This window comes from Protomyctophum parallelum (genome assembly GCF_964188405.1).
Source record: "Protomyctophum parallelum genome assembly, chromosome: 23".
NCBI classification, from domain to species: Eukaryota; Metazoa; Chordata; class Actinopteri; order Myctophiformes; family Myctophidae; genus Protomyctophum; species Protomyctophum parallelum.
This window is the reverse complement of record NC_139715.1, coordinates 19,316,856-19,337,543: the sequence shown is the minus strand read 5'-3', so window position 1 is coordinate 19,337,543 and position 20,688 is coordinate 19,316,856. Positions and strand designations below refer to the sequence as shown.

At 44.7% G+C, this 20,688-nt stretch overlaps 1 protein-coding gene across 1 annotated transcript in view; it reads right to left on the bottom strand.

Annotated features, from left to right (window-relative positions):
• The window catches only part of spega (striated muscle enriched protein kinase a), an 88,311-nt gene that overhangs the window by 47,557 nt on the left and 20,066 nt on the right, over positions 1-20,688 (bottom strand). Inside the window, exons 3-7 of the mRNA XM_083758410.1 lie at positions 13,590-13,694; positions 4,253-4,649; positions 2,432-3,180; positions 1,506-1,713; positions 979-1,315 (exon numbers count right to left, since the gene is read on the bottom strand). Coding sequence (XP_083614536.1) covers positions 979-1,315; positions 1,506-1,713; positions 2,432-3,180; positions 4,253-4,649; positions 13,590-13,694 — 1,796 coding nt within the window. The remainder of the gene's footprint in view (positions 1-978; positions 1,316-1,505; positions 1,714-2,431; positions 3,181-4,252; positions 4,650-13,589; positions 13,695-20,688) is intronic.

Sequence of the window (20,688 nt, the reverse complement as noted above, 5' to 3'; positions counted from 1 at the left end):
GAGGCCACTGGGAAAAAGATTAAAGCTGACAACGATGTTGGGGGACAACATTGACCTTCAATAAATGCCCATGTAGGCAATTGATCTTGGAGCCAAAATGAGAGCGCACGTAAATTACACGCCCAGTAATAGAGTTTGAAGTTAGGTAATCCCATTCCGCCATCTGATTTAGGCCTCTGCAAAAAATCCTTCCTTATTCGGGGGTGTTTCTTATCCCAAATGAACTTGGAGATTATTTTATCCAGATTCTTAAAAAAAGTGTTGTTAACAAAAATTTGAATACATTGGAATAGAAACAGATATTTAGGGAGGACATTCATTTTAATTATATTAATTCGGCCGGCAAGTGAGATAGGAAGGTTCGACCATTTCGTTAAGTCTTGTTCAGTACGTTCAAAAGGTTTTGTATGGTTTTGCTTGAACAAGTCATCAAGTGCTTTGGTTACTATGATTCCTAAATATCGAAAGCTGGTTATAACATTAAATGGGTGAGAGCCAAAAGTTTGATTGCCTTGTGTATTGATAGGAAATAAAACGCTTTTGGAAACATTGACTTTATAAACCGAAACCCTGCCAAAACTTTCTAATGTGGACATGATACTAGGAATAGATGTGGAAGGTTTGGATATGTATAATAATAAATCGTCAGCGTAAAGTGAAACTTGTTTTAGACAAAAAATATTTTGGCGGGCCTTGATGGCTGGTTTTACGCTTGCTGAAAATAGCCAATCTACAACCTCACAACACGTTGCAGCGCGAAGCGTTGTGATCTGCTATTTTCAGCATGCAACCAAGAATACAATTACTTGTCTCTTAGTTCTACTGGATTTCTTGTCGACTAATCCCTCGCTAACATTTTTACTCTAGGTTATATTTGTTGACAAATTATTTAGTCACAGTTTTAGTCATCTTGGCTTAGTTTTTATGTCGTTTTTTTTGTTGTCATGAAATCAGCAAATTCAGCGAAATCTACACTACCTTCAGGGCCGGAGACGAGCGTCCCGCCTCTGCCTTCCTCCTCTTCTGCAGAGGGCTGATGGGGGGCGTGGGCGACGGGCCGAGTCGGGGGGAGGCTGCCCCCCCGGACCTAACGGGGGACGTCCTCTTCCCCGTCGTCGGGCTGGGTGACAGGCTGCGATCCACCCCAACGTCCTCCAGTTCGGAGTCCCCCCTCTCTGCCGCGTGCGGTTTGAGTCGAGCTGTCTCCGGGTCTTGGGACGGAGACGGAGGTTTGGCGGGGGACCGCGAGGCGGGTGGACTCTCGGTAGTCGGCGGGGATGGCTTTGCAGCCGAAGAAGTGCTCTGGAGAATTTCCCTATGTGGTCAAATAAATAACACCCCCCCCCCAAAAAAAAAGAAAGTTAGACAATGCTCTCACCAAAACAAACAAACGGAAATTGGATTTCAAATGGAATGAGTTTCTTTTTTTTTGTCATACAAATCAAACAAATCATATTAGAGGTTTCAAAGACAACAACATTTTGACGATCATCATCTGCTCCAACCTGGTTCTCCTTGCGACTGTTGGCAACAGTTGCCCTGGTAACTGCCGAACAGGGCTGGTCTCCATGGTAACACAGACGTTCCCAGTGGGGTGCGGTGGTGAAGAGCTGCTCTCCGCTGGCTTCTCTGGTTTTGTTTCTGGCGGGTGTCCGTTCCTCTGGCCCTCTGGGGTGTTCCTCTGGCCCTCTGGGGTGTTCCGAGCGCGCCCTGCTGGGAAGACCATAGGGGTAAGTGACCTCCCCTCTCTGCAGTCTATTTATGAGCAGGCTACACTAGGACAGTACTTCTGTCCTCTGGTAGAAGGTATGTTGAAACCTTTATTTATTCTCGAAAGAGCAATTGAGGTTCTCCCTCATTTTCAATGCTGACGAGATTACATACATTATATAAAACAATTTAAAGACATGCAGGTTATAAACACAAACAAATCTTCATGTAAGGCAAAGACATATTATATAGACAATGAGACAAACAGTAAAAACAGTTACATATTTGATGAATTGAACAATGTGGACCCTGTTGTAAACAAGTGTAATGCTTAATTGGGTCGTCCACTCACAGTTGACAGTCTTTGTATTGAGTTCGTGCTTAAAATGTACTGTAAATTCTATAAACTGTTAATAAAGATTTCAATCAATTCAATCAAAAAAAAGGGAGGTTCAGAAGCAGGTTGTTAAATTGACCATATAGCGAACCAAAATGGAAGTACATCAGGTTAAAAAAATCAACTAAAAGGTTGAACGAGGCTCTAAAACCAGCATTGACTGCGAGAGGTTAGATTAACCATACACATGTGTGCACTTGTGTAATGTTTCCCCCTCTCTGTTAAGTATTTTTTTATGTTTTGTTTGTCACTGATGTTTTGTGTGTTTGCCTCGGCAGGGGTGAAAGCCAAAGACAAATGTCCCTTGTGGACAATAATGTTTACCTTGATTTTTGTTCTGGTCCTCTGCCTCCAGAGCTCTCTCCCTGGCTTCCAGCTTCTCCACCACCTGCTGGGGGATGGGCTCCAGCTTGCGACCCACAGACGGACCGTCGGCCGGGCCCTGCGGGGACAGCTGCTCCGTGGAGTAGGCCTTCTTCATGCTGGGCTTGCCCACCAGCTTCTTGATCCTCTGGAGCTCCTCCGTGAACTTGCTCTGGAAGCTCTGGACCCGCTGGGCGTAGGTGACCGTGACCTTGTCCTCCAGAGACGAGGCGCGCTGCTGCTTGAAGGACGAGCGGCGCTGGGCGGCGGCGCCCTGAAGGACCCGGCCGCCGTCGTCGTCCTCCAGCGGCGCCTTCCGACCGATCGCATAGCGGTCCGAGTCACAGGACGCCGCCCGTCCTATGCTGGCCACCAGGGACTTGCTCCGTCCTCCTCCTCCTCCGGGCAACTCCATGCTGGACGTTCGTTCCTCGAACGCCACGACCTTGTCGAAGATCTTGGGCGCGGCGCGGGCCAGTTTGGGTGTCACGACGACACGGCTAGACGCCGCCGGGTCCATCCTAGGGGAGCGGTCGAGGGATTTGGCCGCCTCGCCTCCCGGCGGGGACGGGGACGGGCCTTGGGTGTGTGTGTGAATGCCATTTTTGTGAGGTGTGCGGCGGGACGGGGAAGGAGCACGGGCAGTGTGCTGGGGAGGAGAGGTCTTTGATTCATCTGCGGTTTGAATCCTAGAGGGGTGGGAGTTGGGGGGGGGGTAGGGGGAAATGGAGCGTTAGGAGCAGTAATGATGAATAATGTTCTGGGAGGTGGGCTGGACGAGCATGCCTGTCAGTGTCCATTTGTTGGAGCGTCTCTCGTTGTCTTAACATCGGCGTATTTTTCTATTCGCCGGTGGTTTTCTGAGCACATTGTGTTTTTCGGCGCGGGGGGAAAAAAAAACTATAAATGATGTGAAATGAAACGAGATGAAATGGACGACAAAATATAAATCAATACTTGGACCAGATGCATTTCCCTACCATTTAATCGTATTGTGGTTTGGTGGTGGGGCTAAGTTAATGGTATTGCTGTGGTTGGACTGAAAGAATGGAAAGATGTTGGAATTCGATGTCTAATGTGAATAATAAATAAATAAATAAAACGTAAAAAAAATCCCCATTTTAACAAAATGTGAAAATGCCGCCTAAAATAAGAAAATCTACAATACAAAACTGTTCATTGGAATGAAGACATTGTGGTTCATATTGAAATGTAGAAAACCCATGCTAGCGTTACAGCTCGAATCAAAGCTTGCAACTCATGCATATCACAGCAACCAAGGGCTTGCTACGGGATGCATGCAGTGGTAGGGAGAGTGTAATCACAGCTTTCAAAAGTGCTTTGACAGGATAGAATAGCACAGATTCAGATTGTCTTCGGTATAGTGGCAATGGAACACAACATGTTAGAAAGAAACCCAAAGAATTAGAAACAAGACAATATTAGATTTTTGAACCACTCTCGGGAAGTGCATCGCATAGAGCCAAAGGAAAGTATGAACTCAAAATGATAACAATAATAATAATAATAATAATAATAATAATAATAATAATAATAAAGAAATAAAAAATGTAAAATAACTGGAACATGTATGGAATGGAATATTTTTGCTTCAGGTCTATGTGGGGGGTGTATGTACGTCTTGTATCAAGAGTCTGTTTGCAAATTGTTTTTTTTTTTTTTTTTTTTGTATTTTGTATTTTGGCCAAGTCTTTTTTGTTTGTTTTCCAGTGTTTGAATCATCAAATAAAAACTAAAAAAAGGGGGACAGCCGTGGGCTACAAAGGCATAGAAAATGTCCTCCCTCGGTAGAGGCTGAACATGCTGCCGTAGTAGTCGCTGCCTGCTACGGACACACTTTCCTCGGACCCATGCAGCTGCTGCTGCACCGACGGACGGGTTAGGTTAGCGTGCGACGCCCGAATCAGGGGCTCCACCCCGAGGTGGCGGACGGGGAGGGAGCCCCCCGCCTCGGAGGAGGGGGGGCCCCCGCCGCCGCCCAGCAGGGCTTGCCTGGCGGAGGAGGAGTTGGGGTCCAGGTGGGACCCCCCTGGAGGAGGGGGCCGCGAGCCCAGAGCCATGAGCTCCCGCTCGATGACAGGGTCGTATGGGCCGCCTCCGGGGAGCGGTCTGCGGTCTGAGCCGTCCGGGTTCACGTCCATCATCCTTCCTCCTTCACCTAGCGCGAGAGAGAGAGAGAGAGAGAGAGAGAGAGAGAGAGAGAGAGAGAGAGAGAGAGAAGAGAGACAGACAGACAGACAGACAGACAGACAGACAGACAGACAGACAGACAGACAGACAGACAGACAGACAGACAGACAGACAGACAGACAGACAGACAGACAGACAGACAGACAGACAGACAGACAGACAGACAGACAGACAGACAGACAGACAGACAGACAGACAGACAGACAGACAGACAGACAGACAGACAGACAGACAGACAGACAGACAGACAGACAGACAGACAGACAGACAGACAGACAGACAGACAGACAGACAGACAGACAGAGAGATGAGTCAGTGTTAAAGGAGGCAGAGAGAGTGCAATCAAAGGGAGTTGGCAGGGGCAAACACACAGAAAGAGGGAAACAGCTTGTGTAAGCTCCGCTCCAGTTAAGAGCAAACGTAATGATGATTGAATGACGAAGAACAAGAGGAAGAGGAGGAGGAGGTGGAGGAGGAGGAGAGAGGGAAGGGGAGATACTGAGAGAGGGAAGAACAGATACTGTAGCAGTGCAGAGAAGCTGCAGTCCGGAACTCATTTTAATGGATGAAACACTGTGATATACTCCATCTGTGTGGTAGAGCACTGGTTTCCAAACTTTTTAGCCTGTGACCCAAGAGAGAAATTAGACGTTTGACCAGGACCAAACTAAAAACATTGGCAACTGAATGGCTGGAAATGGAAATTAAGAGTTTATATAGTACACATAGTACAGGCATAAACTTTCCTTAATTGTATTCCATGTATTTTCTCTAATATTAAGGTCATTGTAGCGGTCAGTTTGTATTGGTGGTGGGGAAGGGGGTGGAGGTGGTCTCCCTGGCCTATACTCTTCCATTGAGACATTTAGACTGTGGTGTCAGGCAAGACCCCTAGCACCTGTTGACAAGAATTACTGCCTGACACTCATAAAAGACCCATAGCACCTGGTTGACAAGTAGTACTGCCTGACACTCATAACAGACCCCCTAGCACCTGGTTGACAAGTAGTACTGCCTGACACTCATAAAAGCTCAATATCTCGCCTGGTCATTGACTTACTGAGACAACATGTAGTCCAGGAAGGAAGTGAGACCAGTGTCCGTGATATCACAGACACTTTGAAATACAAAAATATCTAAAAACACATAACACCCACAGTAAAACCCCAGGAAAGTGTTTCTTGTCTCCCAAAAATCATTAAAATAAGATCTGGTTGTAAAAGGGGTGAAGTGGCCCTTTAATGGTTTTTATTGATCAAGTTAGATCGCACTCTTCACGAACGTACGAATGGCTCTAGGTTGCTTGGCGACCGATAAAATTAACCGGAAGTGAAAAGTCCAACCTCCATGCGCCTCAGACGTAAACAGATGTACTAAAATGAATTAATCTGATTATTTTCCCAAATCTTCTTCAAAAACAAGCTTTATTCACAGCCAGTAACTAAAGCATCGATGATCGCTACAAAATGTATTTGCGGGTGAATTAAATTACGATCGCACAGCACTTTACACAGCCGTTGCCTATTCCGGTTCACAGCCTGGGACCAGTTGGCCTTCAAAATAACTAAAAATAAGAAAAAAAAACATGGGGACTGGGCCATGGCTCAGTGGTCCAGGCACCTTGGCTGGTAACCCAGTCTGGCAGTGTGCCACGAGTTCGACTCAGCCTACTGTCTGTCCCTCCATAAATTATATAAAATAAAGGCGAAAGCCACAAAAAAACATAAAAAGTGGCAGATTAATTCATGAATTAATTAATTAATACCTGGCAGGGAATGTGCTAATTCTCAGAGTGTGAGTCTCTACCGAGGGAGGACATTTTCTATGCCTTTGTAGCCCACGGCTGTCCCCCTTTCTTTAGTTTTTATTTGATGATTCTGTGACTCTGTGTATGTATTATGCATGTCTGATAGTAGGCTCGATAAGAACCCGGCTTGATAAGCCTGATCGCTCCATCCCTAGATAAGAGCGCCCCTCACTTTCCCCCTCTCTCTGTAGGTAGAAGAATAAATGCAAAAGTTCATCAACCGAAACGAAAAGATAAGCTGAAGAAGAGATGGACAAGTTGGAAACAGGAAGGCGGAGGCGGGAGTTAAAAAATAATAATCACAGATGCAGCTCCCCCCCCCCCCCCTCCACCATCGAACAGAGATCCTCCCACGTCACAAATCAGGCTGCTGATTGACGTTTTAGTGACGAGCAGAAAAGCAGCGGGGAGACAGGAACGCTTTGGTAGCGGAAAGAAGGAGCCGTCAGCATCTTCTGCTAACGACTTGCAACCTTAAAAAGGCACCCGCGGGTACCCGCGGAGCAGAGGAGGTTGAGGATGCTTACCGCAATCATCACTCCATGGCACTGACTCAGCGCCAAATCACATCAGTCCCGCCACCTGCCACCACCCCCAAACCCCCCCCCCCCCCCGATTATGGTTGTATGTATGGATGATGGAGAATGGAGATGACACACTTCAAAAGCTTGGCACAACGGCCTTTCTAATCCCTGCTCTCTTTCCCTCTCCAATGAGTTTTCCGTTCTTTGGAAAGCAGTTTATTTGCAGTGCCACCCGAGGTCATAACAGACTACAAAAGTGTTTACCATTGGCCCAGGCCGTAGCGTAACGGTCTGGGCACCGGACTGGTAATCCAGTCGCAGTGTGCCGCGGGTTCGACTCCCGGACCCGACACGGCCTTTACTGCATGTCATCCCCCCATCTCTCTCCCGTTTCCTGTCAGCCTACTGTCTGTCCCTTCAAAAATCAATAAAAGGCGTAAGCCGCAAAAAAATATCTTAAAAAAAAAAAAAGTGTTTACCATTGAAAATATGCATTAATTTCCTCTTCATTTGAGTCACATGAACCCTAGCGTCCCTGCTCTAGGTTGTGTATTTTCGGCGAAGATATTTAATGGCGTACTAGGAAAAGAGGAGGGGGCCTAGTATAAACCCCTGGGGGATGCTAGGAAAGGTTCTTTCTAAGGGGCTTTATTCCCAACACCGAACATATATACCTACATAACAGTGTCCTCTTTTGCTAATCAAGAACATATTGAACGACGCCATTTTGGAGGGAAGCACACCTTTGCCAAGTGTGAAGGTGAAGCATAACAGCCTAGGGGCTCTATTTTTGTCCATGCTATACCCCTTAATCCTAAACCACTTAGCCTTTTTTTTTACTATTTTGAAAAACATTTTTGAATAGTTAAAACTATTTTAACTATTTAATAATAGCAAAAAGGCAAAGTAGTTTAGGGATAAGGGGTTGAGCATGGACAGAGTAACCTCCTTGACTGCCGCCTAGTGGTCTGGGGAGGTACCGGTAGTTAGCTTCTGCCAACGGAAATGACTGGATTTCTACTCATTTACATGCGGTCTCCCAGCCTCCCAGACTGAGAGAAGAAGAGCAGATGAAAAATCACAAATCACATCCACATCAGCATATCGGCTGTTTGGTCAAAACCACGGATAGTGCCCGTGAGATAACGGCCAAAGAAAATCCTACTTTGAATGGGACCCTATGGTGTGTGCACGCACTCGTCCTTGTGCTGGGGGGACGAAGGCGTTGCCTAGCAACCGGGACTAAAAGTTGGTTTTCAGCGTAGCCGTTTCATATTGATATAAAGCGATCAAATACGCCATATCGCATATTCGGCAGACAACGGGTATAATCTGAAATATACGTAATATTCGGCAGTGGAAGTAATAATTAATGCATTCAGTGCAGACAGGCGTATGCATGATGGGCCTGATTCTGGTTGTGTTCGGCACGTCAATCACTGAATAACTTCATGCTCATCTTCTCACACGCTTTTCTATGGTGTGGTTTCCTTATCTTCCTTATCTTTAATTTTATAACGGAGGTGAATGCAGGGAGTTCAGATGGAGCTGAAACCTTGCCCAGGTATACTCAGTACTCAAATGTTTTACTTAAGTAAAAGTATCAAAGTACAAAAGTACAAAGTACTCTTTGTGGCTGAAGAATGTCTCATTTAAAGTTTTCCAATGAATACAAATCTTTTGAAAATAGCAGATCTACAAGCTTGTAGATCTGCTATTTTCAAATGGCCTAAATGTACCATTAAGTTAAATGTAGGCTACTAATAAGTGGTTAATGCATGTTATGTATGCAGCTGTATGTAACTAGTAAGTCAAGTTTTCAAATTATGGTAATGTAGTGGAGTAAAAGTACAATATTTGCCTCTGAGATGTAGTGGTGTGTGTGTGTGTGTGTGTGTGTGTGTGTGTGTGTGTGTGTGTGTGTGTGTGTGTGTGTGTGTGTGTGTGTGTGTGTGTGTGTGTGTGTGTGTGTGTGTGTGTGTGTATGTAGAATCTGTCTGTAATGAAATAGATCAAATTACGAAACAATTGAAAACATACATTAACCACTTCCCTATGTAGATTTCAGTCATTTGGAAATAGCTGATCTACAAGCTCACAATGAGTCACGACGCATGGTGTCCCCAGTTAAAATATGATTATTTGTGGAGGTCACGGCCTGAAAAGGTTGAGAACGAACAGATCTAGAAGACGTTCTGTCGGTCTGTCTGCAGCTAATCTCGCAAACCACTGGACCGATCAGCACCGTATGTCTTGTGCACACTGACAGTTGACCAAGGAACTAAATCCATTTTACACATCATGAAAAATAATGTTTATTATTTCTTCTTCATATTTTGTCAATAATTCATAACCTCAGATCCCTCCAGGACTGATCATTAACATGAAGTCATTGGCATGATATCAGAGATCACACGGAAGTCACGCCGTTATTGGAGAGAGAAATGCTGTTCATCCCCAGAGACAAAGAGCTACAACAGCCGGTGTGTTGCTAAAGCCCACAGGATCATTGAGGTTTGAGGTTTGTGGAGTCGCGGTTCCATCGAAACGGGAAAAAATGTCTAGCCTTGTGGGCAAGACAGAAAGAACTTCATTTTATCAAGCGATAATAGTGTTCTGACATACATAAAGATGTTTTACTAGTGAATAATATGAAGATACTTTTTAAATTAAAGTATATTTTATTTAATTTTAATACTTTTATTATGCAAGTTTTTATAATTTTTTTTATAGTAGTATACTTTGTTATTAATGAACTGCAAGTCTGAAGAGCCCTGACAAATGAATGTCACCCTTCTTTTACTGTAACGTTTTTTAGATCTGACGCTTAGAAAATCCAAACACACTATAAAAGAGAGATCGAGGAAAGAATGAATGTGAAATTGATCAGCGTGCGAAAACCTTCTTAACAGGTGAAGAAGGATTGCAAAATATATTTGTGTAGGAAGAGCGTGTCGTGGGGTCTGTACAGTATGTAATAATAATAATAATAATAATAAGGGTAATAATAATAAAACTTTATTTTTATTTGTATAGCACCTTTCATGACATGAACTGCAAGTGCTTTACAGAGCAATGGAGGAATGGACTGGCGTGGCTGGTTTTGCACCGCACCAATGCACACAATATTTACTTCACGCATTCAGTAGAAGGGTCAAAGATACAAGGCTCAGCCGATCAATGACAACGAGCAGCATCGATCGATTGATCCGGGAGAATCAATGTGAGAAACATATTCTAGTGTAGGACCGTGTGTGAACTGTGAAGTGAATTGGACGACGGACGTGCAAGGCAAAGAAATATACCTGCCAAGAAGACAATGTCAAAATGATACGGTAACAGCCATTGTGTGAATGTAAACCAACTGTAGAGCACAGCCATATTCTGGGGGAGAGGGATTTGGCAAAAAATAGCCAATCTACGAGCTCACAACGTGTGGCGTTAGGGTGGGAGGAGGGGAGGCCTGGTGTACACCCCTGGGAGACTCTAGTCAATGAAGTGTAGAGGGTTTAAGTGGTTAAAGCCAAGAGACCACATTGCTACTGCTCTGCCGAGACCTACTCTCCGCTTGGCCAGTGGAGTGAGCTTCAGGCAGTGTTACTCGACAACCAGTAGGTGTTCTAATCCCACTGTTTACCAAACAGTGGGTCGGGACTAGTGCTGCACAATTAATTGAAAAAAGAAGGTCTAGATTCAGACACCTATATGCAATCTCATTTTGTGAAGAATCGTGTACGCAGCACTAAAGTTGGCTGTCCAATTATTTTTAGTTACTCTGTAGTAGTCTGTACAGTCTACACTGTTTTTGTTAGTTTTTTTAATCAATATTTTCATGGAAAAAATAAGAATCGTGATCTCAATTCTTGCGGAGGAAATCGAGATTCACATTTCTTTTAGCACTCCCAAAAAAGCTAAACTTTTCATGAATTAATACCAAATAAAAGTATTTCTTGAATGAATAAAAGTTAAAATACACAACAAACAAATGTTTAAAAGTAGTGAAAATAGCCGATCTACAAGCCCACAACGCGGCACGAAGCGTCGCGTTGTGAGCTTGTAGACCTGCTATTTTCACTAATTTTGGGTCACAGGCTAAAAAGGTTTGGGAACCACTGTTCTGTATCCTTCACCAGGGTCTACGTTTGCAAATGGATCAAATCACACTGAGGACTTGACTGTGTAACTTGCTTCGTTTCCGAGGTTGTTACATTATATTGAATATAACCCCAGGTTTTCAGTGACTGCTCAATGGGAGTACAGCTCTCAATGCTTCAAAACCTAATCAAACGCAGGTGCTTTCAAGGCCAGCTCCACTTCCGTGTGGATAGGTACATTTACTCAATGTCCTCCAAAAAAGAAATAAATATTAAATTGGTACCATTACATGGACAGACAGTGTGTTGTTTGAGGACCCCCACCCAGCCAGGTAACTGACAGCGTGTTGTTTGAGGACCCCCCACCCAGCCAGGTAACTGACAGCGTGTTGTTTGAGGACCCCCCACCCAGCCAGGTAACTGACAGCGTGTTGTTTGAGGACCCCCCACCCAGCCAGGTAACTGACAGTGTGTTGTTTGAGGACCCCCCACCCAGCCAGGTAACTGACAGCATGTTGTTTGAGGACCCCCACCCAGCCAGGTAACTGACAGCGTGTTGTTTGAGGACCCCCCACCCAGCCAGGTAACTGACAGCGTGTTGTTTGAGGACCCCCACCCAGCCAGGTAACTGACAGCGTGTTGTTTGAGGACCCCCCACCCAGCCAGGTAACTGACAGCGTGTTGTTTGAGGACCCCCCACCCAGCCAGGTAACTGACAGCGTGTTGTTTGAGGACCCCCACCCAGCCAGGTAACTGACAGCCTGTTGTTTGAGGACCCCCCACCCAGCCAGGTAACAAGCTGCCAATGAAAAGTAGGTCAGTGTGTGACACGCTGTTGTGACATCCACCCACGGCATTAAAACCTTCTGCCGTATCGGATTTTATCCAAATCACCTTGGCAGGCTCGGCCTGTGCCAACCAGATATCAGCGCTCCATTAAAATTAGGTCTATGTCATTTGCCGTGATGTAGTTTAGACTAGAGCAGTGGGTCTCAAACTTTTCAAGCTGTGACCCCCAAAAAGAATGATATTTGAATGATATTTGAAATTTAATAATCATATTTGAACTGGAGATCCCCCACTCTGACAAGCACTTGGAATTGTAGGAGTTGAGGCATTACATTTAGTTTGACTAGGTTCGACAGATAAATATTGTGAAAGAAAATAGTAGCTCTACAAACTCCCGACGTGAGGCGTTATGACCTTGTAGATTTGCTATTTTCACAATTTTGCCTTTTTTTACTTATACTTACTAAATTACTTGATAATTTTGACAATTACTTTTGATGCAGTAATGGTCTTGATCGATCATACTGTAGGCTCTATACTTTAAATTGTCACCGTACTCTCATCTGGGGGATGAGAACCTCCTTGAGAACCACTGGTTTAGAGCGGTGATGTTTGACTTCAAGGAATCTTTAGATTTGAGGGACCCCAGTCCGTAGGTTTCAGGTCATATCTACGATTTGAACAAACTTATGCCGCTGTTCCAAGACAGAATCCCTGCTCGGCCAGAGGACCCATCAAGCACTTATGGTCATCAGGCAGTACTAGTACTAAGTCAACCAGCAATGTCCTACCCGGCGACACCAGAGTATGTTAACGGTATTAACGTACTCGACCACAACCATATAAACTGTATTGTATGTTGTTGTTGCCTCCTTTTAATGCAGCTTTAAATATGAGTGAATACCAACGTATTTTTACGCTCTCAGAGTTATAGACCTTTAAGCGTCCATTTGGTTCCTAAATGTCAAGCATTTAGGTGGGGGATCAACTGGCACCGCCTCAAGGACCCCCATAGGCGTCCCCAGACCTCACGTTGAGAGCCATGTGGTATGATATGGGACATGATGAAGTGGGTGGGGCTGAACACAAGCATGCACTTATTCAATTCTGAGCGGAAACCTTTCGCAGAATAATTCATGTCGTCACGGTATACTGAATGTTTTCTTTTAAACCTTCCGCCGTTCAAAGAAATAGTGGTTGCCGTCATTTCAGAGCAGTATCTAATCAGCCAATAGGCCTAAATAACAGCAACAACAACAGATTTAGTATAGATTTTGTTTTTGTGTGTGCATTCTCTATCATGTTTTTGTTTTTGCAAGAAGTGTACTAGTTTTGGCCATTATAGGATTTTTTTAAAGATGGAACACCATTAGTGAATGCACACTCTAGGCCCTTACCTCCAATAAAATTGCCCCTAGAGTCTATAGGGGCAATATTGGAGAATGCTGACGTCAGGGTTTGATTTCCTGGGCGGGGGATATGGGGGGAAATCCATGGCTTTTATGTCATCATTCTTGTCACCGTTGGGGATAAGTTTGATCCTTGCTTTGTAGTACTGATATGTGTTAAAACAATGTGTTTTAACAAAATAATTAAAAATAAATATATAGAGCATAAGTGGTTAAGGAAATCGAAACCTAAATGACAAACAGAGGCGGAGCCAAGTGAAATATCACATCATAAAGGCCAAATACCTGCAGGCGCTCGACGGCCAGCCTTATCCTGGTGCCTTCCGGCGCCCTCTTTGGTTTCCATGGGTACCTGGGATTCTGTGGCCTCATCTTCTGTCGTTTCAGAGTCTGAACGGTGGGATAAGGAAACAACAACAAGGAGATTAGAAAGGGGTAGGAGGAGACATGCTGGATGGATGGTGCAACGGATAGAAATGAAGAGGTTGAAGGGGGTTGGTTTGTTGGTTGGTTGGGTGGGTGGGTGGGTGGGAGGGAGGGGGTCACATATGGAGAGGACAAAGTGTGTCACATTGGAAATGACATTTCACGTTTACTTCGAGGCACGGAACGTGATGGGTCCTTGAACAGAGGCCACGGAGAGCCCCCCTTGGAGTGAAATAAATGGGTTGCAGTTGAACCGTGACACTAATCCAGCTGAGGCTTTATATACAAAAATGACATGGGGAGGGAGACAGACGGCTGGCTCTGCTGGGCTCCCTGTCCATGTTTTCTCCTTTGACTTTATACTCACAGAGTAGAAGCTAAACCAACGTAATGTCCATTTTTGCTAGACATTATCGACAAACGGTACAGATGCCACTCTTGCTGATGACCTCTTCAGCGCCATCACAACACAATTAACCTAATCTACCAGTTAAATCGGTTGAAGAAGACCATGCTCTTTGATGAGACGCGCGTGCACATCCCGGAGAATCCCATAATGCCAAGCAAGCTCCTTTGCTTTTTTTCTGTACTTTACTCATGTACATACCTGTTATTATTAGTACTTACTGCTCAAATTATTACTTTTATTTATTTATTATTGTATCTCCTTTGCTGTAACTAGCTGCGTTTCTTATTTTGGGAATGCCTTCATAACTGCATTTCCCTCGTGGGATCCTAAAGGTCTTAACTATCTCGCCCAGTCCTACCAGAGTAGACGCCAGGATCAAAATGCAGGAGCAGGGAGCCCCCAGCGATTGTGTTAGTTAGAAGCAAGGAAGCAACCAGGTGCTCAGGAGGTGTGCAGGTATACAAAATGTAAAAAAGGTAAAAAGGTGCTCCTGGGATCAATCGGGATAACACATGTATAGAACAAAGCGGAGATCCATGCACACTTAAAAGGTTAAAAAGGAGGAAAGCTTTATTTCCATATACAGTCTTCATCAGGGCTGCCCGGATGAAGACCGTATAGGTGGAAACATGTCGGTTGAATAACTCGGAAACCCCATCTGCCCTGAGGCTGCATTAGATCTCTCATCCACCCAGAATACAGTAGACACCTGCTCTTGGCTATTCAGATTCTCTGACTCTTTTGCTTTCTTTGTCTAACTTTTGGCGTCATCCATTTTGAGAGCATTAGTGTGAGCCAAATTCTGAAACTGTGTCGACAACACGTCCCGTGCCGTGAAAGCCATTAGGTCTGCCCATTTGAAACCCATTTTCACTAAAAGGGTCCCGATACGTCAAAGGTCTCCAATGTATAGCTCTCGCTTTTCAAACACATCAGGTTGGCATCCAGCAATAAAACCTTTTATGAGAGCTTTGTCAAAGTCAACTGTCATCTTAGAGCCTTTTGATTAGCGCATTAATGGAAAGGAGGTGATCATGGATAACCGTTTCATATACAGTCAGTTTAAAGGGGAAAAAGGAAGGATAGTATTGTGGGCGGCTTCCATTAAGCAGATGATTCAGAGGCCACACAAAGAAACGTCAAACACAACCACAGAAATGGACATAAAAATGACAAGACAAATGTAAATCTCACCCCACTTGTAAATTCTTCTGGTATTATTCAGGAGCAGGACCTATTCTAGACCAGTGGTTCTCATAGTGGGGTCCGGGGACCCCTAGGAGTCCTTGAGGAAGTTCCAGGGGGTCCCCAGATAAATGATAGTTAGGAACAAAATGGACCCTAAAGGTGGTTGCACACGCGTTTTTCCGAAAACCGATGGAGAAACGCCGCTAGAAATCCGAAAAACAAGCGTACAAACAGTACGTTAACAGCGGGCGACAGCCAGACGAATTTTCTGGAAGTACATTATTTGTCTATGGGACCCAGCGACTACCGTCGATAGCAGGCGATGGTCGAAAAGTGGGCAGAGCAACGTCGCCCGAAAAGATAAAAATACCTTTTTGGGCGATAACGATTGCTCACCCGCTGTTAAAACGCACTGTTAGGGGTCTCTAACTAAAAATGAATTATTAAGTTAGCATTCGGCAGTTTCTACATGCTGGGGGGACCCATACTTTCTAACATAAAACCTCAGGGTACTCAAAATGCCAGGGTTCACATTCTGGCAAGTGGTTTACTGGAGAACTCAAACAGACACAGAGAGACAATGAAAGGGTAGTGAAGAACCATGGTGGCTGTGGACGAGTCTGAAATAAATACGGCCAACATCAGCAAGTGCAACGGGAGTGAGCAAATGGATGTGGGGGGGGGTGGGGTAATGAAGGGGTAGGGGGGGGGGGGGGGTGGAGGGAGGGAGGGGGTGGGGGGTTGAAGACAAGCAGGCAACGTTTACCATAGCTTTGCTTTCGGCAGGAGCGGAAAACTTCGCTTCCGTAGTGGCAGCAAGAGAGGGCAGACGGGAGAGCACCGTTACTATGGTAACCAGCATCTCTCTCACCCACACCACGACCAATCCTCTTCGTACCCATTTAGAGTCTAAAGAATCAGCAGCCAAACTGCCGGGTGGCTGACAGATATGTTTACCGGTTAGAGAGCTTGGGCAGGAGGGTGATCCTGAACCACAACAACAACAAAATAAATAAAAACAGGTTGTGCCTCATCGCGCTGCTTCCTACTATTATGGAAAGTCAAGTCAGCTTTCTCTTTCTACGATAATTGCTGAAGGAAATCTGCTTAATCAAAAGAAATCCTGTGTATGTGATTTACAGTGGTGCGTGAAGTGTGTGAAGTGTGTGTGTGTGGTTGTTCCGTGCTGTAGATCCACCCGCCCGTATCAAATGCCAAACAGCTTTGCACAGCAGGCAAAGGCAATCGACTCAGCAATGTAATTACGAAAGGCAATATTTCAAAAACGTCTCAGTGCAATGTATATACAGTATGTAGTTGAATTAGGTTTGCTGCTCCGAGGAAATATGATTTGGAGTCTTATGTAAGCTTCTGGTTTTGGCCGGAACGCCAAAAACCATAAAGCAAGAGAGGCCAGAAATTATTCACTCAGTGATGTTATGCAGGGATGCAACAATATGATTACAGATAAATTGCTTAGTGGGGATGGATGTACGATAAGAAACAATCTGCACACTGTGCAGAGTGTTCATTTAACTCAATGTATACGCTCCGAGTTACAGACCTGTGTAAGGGTCCGTTTGGTAACATTTGTCAGGAACCATTAAAAATGCATCAAATACACTAGCAATACACTGTACATGTTCTATAACAGCAACTTGAATGCGAAATAAATGGCTTTTTAGAAGGATAAAGTAATGCAGTCTAGAGCATGCTGCTGGAGGCTAAAACATTATGATAGAAGCATGAGACACTGCTGGGGACGGAAATTTATGCAAATACAAAATTGACAATGACAGAGCACGTTGCTATATAGCCAAACGGGTACACTGACTTGACATAACAAAGTGTAATAGAATAAAATAGACGTGTAAAGTAGCTCATCCCGGCAACACACCATGGGTGAATCGGCCAAACGTCCGCTTGGTATGCCCAGTACTCTGAAACAAGATACAGGATAACAATGTATTATTCAAAGGAGAACGCAGCCCAATAGCCTCAATGTGAAAACCCACTCGCTCATAATGGCTTTTTACTCCAAGCTAAGTAATATTTACACTCCAGTGCTGAAGAAGTTATGAACCGTAGCAATAGCTTTCACTGTGCGAGAATTGGACCAGTAGTTTTCTCCATTTAGGCAAACGTCATCCTAATTATTGGCCGCGGTTATGTTTCTGCACTGGGAAATAACCCTCGAAAATGTTACTGAAGCTTTATTCATAGTTTATGATGGAGAACAAATACAATTTGAGCACGTCCATGATGCTGCCAGTCATTTTAGTAGTAGTAGTAGATTAGCAATTAATTCGTTCAAATGCTGGGTCCCATGCAGTCCCATGAAAGAAAGAAAATTGCTTAACTGCGTCAGAACTATTACGCTCGAATGCTAGAGGTTGACCCAGTGACCGAAGCAGTGGTTTAAAAACTGAAAGATCTCACAAGTTAGGAGCGGTCCACAAAATGAGTCATTGCATTGCAGAGATTGGACAGAGTCCATAGTGAAATGACTCACATTCAATAGATTTTCTCCTGCATGTCCTTCCCTCTGGGTATAAGGATTTACTTTTTCTTTTGTACTCAATTGGATCAAGAGTTGCCTGGTGGCTAGTGACAAGTCAATTGTTGTGGCCTCGAGGCAATCATATCACCTCACTCCAGCTCACAGATATCTCTATCAGAAGGGTATTTGGCAAGCATTTAGAAATGACGACGAATATTTTAATGCAGTAAATGTCTATGGAGATATGACGTTGATGCTGAAGTCCCCTGTGAATTGCTCACAAACGACGAGCATTAGTGTGCGTCTCTAGAAACTGGGTCTTTGTGGCTGGGTCATTTAAGATGTCTCAATATAGCCCACTGCCCCATTCATGATGTCTCAACAGGCTGTAGCCCACTGACACAGATTCATCCGCTCAGGATGTATGTCACCTATACTATGCAATAAGTGTAACAACAGCCGCCGCCACCACATATCTGACATACTGTACATACATATTTCAGGACTCAAATACATTGTTTGCTTGCCGCCGCAAACATGAGCTATACGTATTGCAAACAGTGGCAGACTTTAGAATGGAATATAGATTTTTTATTTTTTTATTTAACATTGTTAAATTTGTGTCAAATTATAAAGCATGCAATGTACTACCAAGTCTAGAATAGATTTTTCTAAATATACACAGTGAACTCATAGTCATGTTGATTCAACTTTGAACTTTTGAAGAGAGTACAAGTGGGTCTGGTCCATTGGGTTTTATTTGTACACTCTTTGGAGTTAAATGAACACTGGGGATTTTACAGAGTAGCCACCAGGCAACAAACAACACAACGGAGTGTGAATATTATTGCTGTGCCTCAAAAAATACCCTTTGTATCATTGTATATTTAGGAACAGAAAGGTATAGTAGCATACGATAAGAGGCTTGCTCGTTGTGTAAACTACACAACTATATGCACACTGGTGTATTCGGGAGAGTTATATCAAGACCCTCTCTTTTTAAATCTACCGTAGGTTGCATGTACTGTTCCGGGGTTTGAACGAACATTTTCTCCTTAAAGAGAACCCGAAACAGTTTCTTCAGTACCATTTGTAATTTACAAGTGAAAGGGTGCGGCGTGAAATCTCACTGCAACTGTCCATCTACTGTATATACCATCTAAAAACCTACCATCAACGCCAACAGTTCTGCTCATGATAATAGCGCTTCGAAACCACAGTAAACTATTGGCTCCATCTCACAAAAGAAACCCACTCACCTGAAAACGCTTCTTTGACCAGATTTTCTTCATAACTGTGAGCAGCGGTGTCGTACCTGTGGCACGAACAAAAAATAACTCACAAAGACATCACCTCCGAGTCCAAACCCTGTCCGAAAAGCCCCGGGTGTGGCATCAAAATCCTCAAGTCAAAATGGGAGTGTGAGTGGGTGTATTTATCACCAGTCTGGGAGCGTGAGAGAGAGAGACAGAGAGAGAGAGAGAGAGAGAGAGAGAGAGAGAGAGAGAGAGAGAGAGAGAGAGAGAGAGAGAGAGAGAGCGCCCAGGAGATATCCAAAGAGGATGCAAATCAAGTGAAAGCCAGTTTTGTATGTGTGTATGTGCGTGCGGTGTGTGTGATGTGAACAGTGCCTGTGTGACGTAGTAGCTGGGAGAGAGTGAGGTGACTCTCTAGATCTATGGTACTACCCCCCCACCCACACCCCCCCACCCTCTTCCAACCTCCCTGCCTCAGCTGAGAGCGCTCTCAGATCATGAGAGGCTAGTTATGACAGCTTTGTCGGCCAAGAAAAGGGTTTGATGTGCTGATGAGAGCACAAAGGGCGGATGGGGGGGGGGGGGGGGTTGGGGGGTGGAGAGAGGGGGAGACAGCGTAGAGAGCAGAATGCTCCAAACCAAAGAGAAGATTGTTGTGTCCCATGGAGTGTATATTCTGTCCTCCTCTGAGCAGATGCAGTGTGTGTGTGAGAGAGAGAGATGAGAGGAGGCATGCAGCCGGAGCCGGCAATCAGGAGAGACAAGGAGAGAGAGAGAGACAGAGACAGAAGGAGAGAGAGAGAGAGAGACAGAAGGAGAGAGAGAGATTGAGAGAGGGAGGGAGGGCAGAGAGCCAATGAAAGGGGCTGAGATGATGGAGAGGAACGGAAGAAAGTGGGAGGGAGGGGGAGAAGCAGAGGTGTGTGATGCAGAGCCAGATAAAGAAGAGAGAGAACTAGACATTTAGTCGCTTCTATTTACCTCAGAAACACGGATAAGCTCAGCCCTTCCTCCCGTTCACGCCTACTTGAAATAAAACAGAAATAAAGAAAAGAACCTCAATCCATGAGCTCCATCTTCCTCTCTTCCTTTGTTTCCCCCTCTCTCTCTCTCTCTCTCTCTCTCACACACACACTTCCCCTCCCCTCCCAGGATGGATGAGGGGGGGGCAGAAGGGGGGCAGCGTAGTAGGCGAACACAGCCCCCCGGGTACACAGCGGCTCACGGACACCATGAACCAGCCAGGCAGCAGCCATCAATAAAACATCCATATCCCATGTCTGCCATGCAGCCAGAACCACATTGCTTATGCAAAGCATAAGCTGCCCGGGGGCTATGTTTGCTAAAAAAAACACCCCTCCTCTCCTCTTTGCATAATAGCAGTGGTGCAAAAAGTACTCAAATGATTTACTTAGGTGCAAAGTATCAATACTGTAATGTACACGTTACAAGTAAAAGTGCAGAATTCGGAATGTAACTGTAATGTAACAATTACTATTGGCATAAAAATGGACCCGAAGTACGAAAAGTAAAAGTACTCATCATGCAGACTGTCTCATTTAATTTGGATTTAATTTGGATCTAAATGTAGTGGAGTAGAAGCAA